This window comes from Protopterus annectens, chromosome 13.part0, assembly GCF_019279795.1.
Source record: "Protopterus annectens isolate FY-2018-M chromosome 13.part0, PAN1.0, whole genome shotgun sequence".
Lineage (NCBI taxonomy): Eukaryota > Metazoa > Chordata > Ceratodontiformes > Protopteridae > Protopterus > Protopterus annectens.
Window position 1 is genome coordinate 1,262,561,657 of NC_056747.1, and position 6,438 is coordinate 1,262,568,094.

Below are 6,438 nucleotides of genomic sequence, written 5' to 3' on the forward strand. Positions count from 1 at the left end.
ATATAGCAGTCCTGAAAATGCCCTTCTGAGAAGAAATGTTGGTACAGATCCATATTGGTGGTCTAGACTCTCCTGAATTCTGAAATGGCATGAGTGCATCCTCTATACCAATGGAAAAGAGGATAGGCACCCCAAAGACAACTGCTGCAAGCCACACCAGAGTAATCAGCTTTTTTGTTCTAGTCCTGGACATCTGCTTTAGCTGAAGAGGGTGACAAATGGCCAGGTAGCGTTCGATGCTGAAAGCCAAGATGTTGAAGATGGTCGCATAGCTGGAGACTTCCCAGATGAAATAGAAGCATTTGCAGCCTAGGTTACCTGTGGGCCATGGTGAGGGGCACCAAATAATAGCATGCAGCTCTGTCGGGATGCCAATGATCAGGATCAGCAGGTCTGAGCAGGCCATACTGGTCATGTGGTAATTCACTGTCTGCTGGATACAAGTCCTCTTCCTCAACACTCGGATTACCTTCATCACTACGACATTTCCGTATACCCCCATCATAAATAGCACTCCGTAAACCACTGAAACTGTGATCTTGGCGTTGAAGCTTAGACTGATTAACTTCTGGGGGGCATCACTTGTAGAACACAGAGCATCACTTGATGTGGTTGTCATACTGTCTCTTACACTATTTTAGCACTCTTTAGAAGATATATCCATGAGTAGGACATATTATAAGCATGGCTGCTGCTTGCCCGATTTTCACAGAAAAGATCCAGTTTGATGGTACATTCTAAAGGTTCTCCTTGAATCAGTGTTTCTAAGAATGTTTTTCACATTACCAAGTCTGCTCATCTTTTCTGGGGTAGATTCCTTTTCTTCCATGCAACCTGTAAGTAAGGATTCCAGCAGTTAGAAATCTGAGAATCTTCCTGCAGTTAGAAATCTGAAAATGTGCAACTGTTAGGAGTGAAAGGGATTATGCAGCCTCATAACACAGAGCCGGAAAAAAGATAAGTGGCAAAACATTTTGTGATACTGCTTCCCTCTCCTTACTCTTAGCACCCCACTTTCTTGTTCATTCCTTAATTTTCAGAGCTTCACTTTTCAAAGCTGACTTTTTCATATTCACTAGCCCAGCCCCTGGGGGAGGATACAATTTCTGAAGATCTGCAAAGGGACAAGGACATTTTGTGCTCTCACTCAATGGCATAAGAGTACGTGATGCTTGCAGTATCACTACTTTTTATTTTAGAATGTATTATACTTTAAAATGTAGCATTTATTTACTTGGAAATCACTATAAAGATGTTAATAAATGTGTATGCACTCCTCACACTGAAAGTGCAACACCAAAAAAAAAAAAACAGGCAAGGATGTACAAATTGTAAAGTCAACTCTGAATCTGTAAAAAACTCACCCAAAGAAGTGGAAGCAAGGACACAAAATGCAATTCAGACTGCAAAATTATAATTTGTTTACTTCTGTAATCCCATATTATATTTACTAGTAGATATTATTTCTGTTTATTACAGAACACCCAAGGCAATTTATATTAAATCAGTGTTATAAGCAGTGCATTTCAGATATTCACAGATCTAGCTCCACATCGCTATCTGAGGAGGCATATATTTTGTTTAACATTGCTTGTTTATAAAACACTGTTATTTGGCTCTTTTACAATAACATCTCTACTTATGTTTATGAATGGTAGCAAACGAACTTTAACGGTTAAACATGAACACTTCGTATGCATCAGCCGACAGAGAAATTAAACACATATATAAATAGAACAGAAGCCCATAAAAATATGCATGTGTGCTATGCAGACATCTCACTGTCTTGCCAGTTTAGATATGCTCACACAGAGATGATTTTTGAAACGATCTCTGCTAGGGAGAAGATTTGGGTTTGAAACCCAGGATTCCAGTCTGCACATTGTATAAAGCTGAGCATGCATGTAGTCTTGTGCACTGAGTTTGCTTTCGAAAATGATACCTAAAGTCTCACAGAACCTAGCTGGTGACCAAAAAGTGAATTAAAACAAGCAAGCAAAATGAGGGTTGAGCTTTGTCTGGACAATCGTACATCACGGAGTAGGCAAACTGACCAATTACATTCGGATCAGATATGATGTTCTTTGCCACAAACTTATATGTTGAAATAACCAAAAGATTTTATTTTAATTTTAATGGGAAAACTTATTTGTTATTGATATAAATAGTTAGGTGATGGGTTCAAAGTAATACAGCAGCAGTCTGTAGGTGATGCAAAATTAATTTAGTAAATAACCACATAAACAGCTTGTGGCCAGCAACCACAGGGAGAAAACACAGTCTGGTTCTTCTAGACTATAACTAAAAGGTAATTTCTCCTTCCTTATTTTATACCACTCTTATACTTCAGGACAGGGAATGGTTGGGCAGGTGGACTTTTTATTAGGTATATTCTGGTAAAATGCCAGCAATAACAGCCACAGCAAAGAAAGATAAGGTTGCTGCTGCCATGATGACTCGAACAATAATCCAGAAGTTTCCATGATTTGCCACTGTATTGATGATACTTTACACAAACACATACAAAGACACATATGCACACACACACACACACACACACACAAATCCACACATGTACATGCACACACACACACACACACACACACGTACACACAAGCACACGCATATGCACATACATCCCCACACATGTACATATACAGTCATACACATGTAAACAAACTCGCATGCACACACATCCACACAAACATGTATATGTACACATACATCACACTTACACATACGTACACACAGAAGCACACTGACATGCGTCACATACACATATTCACACACAAAGACATGCAGACATGTAGAGACCCATGTACATGTACACATAAAAACACACATGCTCACAGTCATATGCAACCACATCCACACAAATATGTACACATACACACACGTATACACATGTACACATACATATACACACACAAGCACATTCACATGCACATACATCCACGCATGTACAGGTACACACGCAAACATATACAAAGATGCACACATGTACACATGCACATACACACACACGAACATGAACACAAACACAGACAAAAGAAGCTTAGCAGCAAGCTACAAACATAGCTATTTTTAATGCCTGCATTTGATAATATATTAATGAGAATCAGTAACAGATGCAGTGCCTGTGAGAATATCTTCTTTCAGTTTTACAGCACAAGGAATTGGCTCATAGTAGGTTGTAATGGTTTAGTTAATGGACTGTGAATAATCCTGCAGACCTTGACCCACCCAGATGTCATAATCTCCTACTTCATAAAGTGATTCTTATAAACCTACTTAATTAGACTAAAGGTTTGGCATAATCCCTGAAAAGTGACAGGCTATCCCAGGCAGGCCTTACGTAGTTTACAAAAATAATGGAAATAAATATATCAGCAGCAACAGCTGTGGCTGGTCTGAGAAACAAAAAAAAATCTGATATATATATATATATATATATATATATATATATATATATATATAGAATGAGAGTTGCAAATCATAGTGATAGAGATGGTGGTTTCACTCCCAGATGACAGAGACATTGGTGGCGTCACTCCTTGATGATAGAAACATTGGAGGAGTCACTCCCTGATGATAAGAACAGGGTTGTGTCATTCTATGATGATACAAACAGCAAGGGGACATTCCCTGATGATAATGACAATGAAGGTCTCGTTTTCTGATGATAGAGTCAGTGAAGGTGTCACTCTCTCATGATAAGGTCAGCAGAGGTGTCACTCTCTGACCAATAAGGACAGTGGTGTTGTCACTCTGTGATAATAAGGACAGTGACTGTGTTACTCCCTGATGATAGAGACAGTAAATAAGTCACTCTCTGAAGATATGAACAGTGAAGGAGTCACTCCTTGATGATAAGGACAGTGGACGTGTCACTCTCTGATGATAGCAACAGTGAAGGAGTCAGTCCCTGATGGTAGAGACACTAAAGGTGTCATTCCCTGATGATAAGGACAGTGGAGGTGTCACTCCCCAATAATAGAGACAGTGGAGGTGTCACTCCCTGATAAGGACAATGATGATGTCACTCCATGATGATAAGGAGAGTAGTGGTGTCAGTCCCTGATGATAAGGACAGTGGTGGTGTTACTCCTCAATGATAGAAACAGTGAAGGAGTCGTTCCTTGATGATAACGACAGTGGTGATGTCACTCCCTGATGATAAGGATAGTGGTGATGTCACTCCCTCATGATAATGGCAGTGGTGATGTCACTCCCTGATGATAATGGCAGTGGAGGTGCACTCACTGATGATAAGAATAGTGGCGATGTCACTCCCTGATGATAAGGACAGTGGTGATGTCACTCCCTGATGATAATGGCAGTGGAGGTGCACTCCCTGATGATAAGGACAGTGGAGGTGTCATTCCCTGATGATAGAGACAGTTAAGGTATCACTCTGTGATGATAAGGACAGTAGTGTCATCAATCCTTGATAAGGACAGTGGACGTGCCACTTCCTGATGATCGATACATGGAGGTGTAACTCTCTGAGGATAAGGACAGTGGTGGTATCACTCTCTGATGATGATGATGATGATAAGGACAGTGGTGATGTCACTTCCTGATGATAATGGCAGTGGAGGTGCACTCACTGATGATAAGAACAGTGGTGATGTCACTCCCTGATGATAAGCACAGTGGTGATGTCATTCCCTGATGATAATGGCAGTGGAGGTGCACTCCCTGATGATAAGGACAGTGGAGGTGTCATTCCCTGATGATAGAGACAGTTAAGGTATCACTCTGTGATGAGAAGGACAGTGGTGTCATCAATTCTTGACAAGGACAGAGGACGTGCCACTTCCTGATGATCGATACAGTGGAGGTGTAACTCTCGGAGGATAAGGACAGTGGTGGTATAACTCTCTGATGATGATGATTATAAGAACAGTGATGATGTCACTCCTTGATGACAATGACAGTGGAGGTGGACTCGCTGATGACAAGAACTGTGGTGTCATCACTCCCTGAAGATAAGGACAGTGGAGGTGTCACTCCCTGATGATAGAGACAGTGATGGTGCCACCCCCTGATGATAAGGCCAGAGGAGGGAAGAATGCACTCTTATCCTTCTGTAACTACCCAGTGAGCCAAGGTTGGTGGGGGGGGGGGTAAGAATTTACAACTTTAATGGTTATACCCAATGAACAGAATTCATGTTCCTTAAGGACCGTCATGGAAAAGTAATACTAGAACCCTCCCCAATAACAATGTAATTGCAGTCCAGCTAAGTATTCAGTGTTCTTGCCACCCTTTTGAATCACTTAATAGTGTTCATCTCCCAGTGGAGATGTGGTTTTGGGATTGGTACATCATGTCACCCTGCATACTGAGTCAGTCTCAACTGAAGTCTCATGCCATTAACAACTATGTAGTGCATGGAGCACACTGAGTATCCTCAGATATTCACAAAAAGACAAACCAGTTAAGCACCAGAATGGCGCATGATCCGGCGAGAGGTGAATTTCTTGCCATCCATGTCTCACGTACATAATAAGTGGGTTATGATTGTTGAGCTGCTCATAATACTCTGTGTTTACCGCCTGTCATTCATCCTGACAATTGGTATGCTTTCATCTGTACATATTCTATATGTTTGTCACAGTTAAACTACTTTGTCAATGGAAGTTTTTCATTCTGCTCTGCATTTTCGATATTAATGCTATTTTTGCATTTTGGCATTTCACCAAGGAAGTTTTTGCAGTGTCACATCCATGTGCACTAGAAGACCAACTCTGAATGTCTACTTTTGTGATAAAAAGCAAACAAAAAAGTCATTTTTTCATATTTTTTGTAATATTCACGTTACAACAATTTATTTCTGCCCCAGTCTTGAATATTGTTGTTGAATATATTTATTTTCTTTTCCTTTTTTTCTGAACTACCAGTTCTTCAATGGAATTTCTTCAATATTTAGCTCAATATGGCCTCACTTCAGCTACCAATGACCTTAAAGCTTCCTGGAAATTTCTCAGGAGATTAAAAGCTATGAGCTGAATCTCACTTCAAGTGAATTTGCAAAAAATGGAAAGTATGCAATGTGTAACGTTCTTTTGTCACAGGTGAGGACATAATTAAAATATTTAATACCTTTAACATCAAATTCACTTTTAAAAGGCAAGAAGCATTTTTTGTCTGTAAAAATACATTTCAAGCATACTGCAAGTCAATTAAGTATTTACCTGATAATATAAGCATTTATTTATTTTTTTACTATAAATCAAGGGGCTAATGAGTTGGTTGATGCCATCCTAACTAAATTAAAGCACAGAGTGCATGACTTGAGCCACTTACATGACTTATTCATGACAGAGTTGTATGTGAAATCAAATACAATCAGATCAAAGACAAACTGGTAGGAGAAGTTGACTTGATGATGAATAAAGCCAGTTATATATGTAGAGAGAGTGATCCTCCAAT

General features: G+C 39.8%; 1 protein-coding gene across 1 annotated transcript in view; it reads right to left on the reverse strand.

Annotated features, from left to right (window-relative positions):
- LOC122788241 (G-protein coupled receptor 39-like) overlaps positions 1-973 on the reverse strand; it is a 264,648-nt gene extending 263,675 nt beyond the window's left edge. Inside the window, exon 1 of the mRNA XM_044055277.1 lies at positions 1-973. This exon is cut by the window's left edge and continues 198 nt beyond it. Within this exon, the coding sequence (XP_043911212.1) occupies positions 1-619 (619 nt within the window). The 5' untranslated portion in view covers positions 620-973.
- Positions 974-6,438: the final 5,465 nt, after the last annotated feature.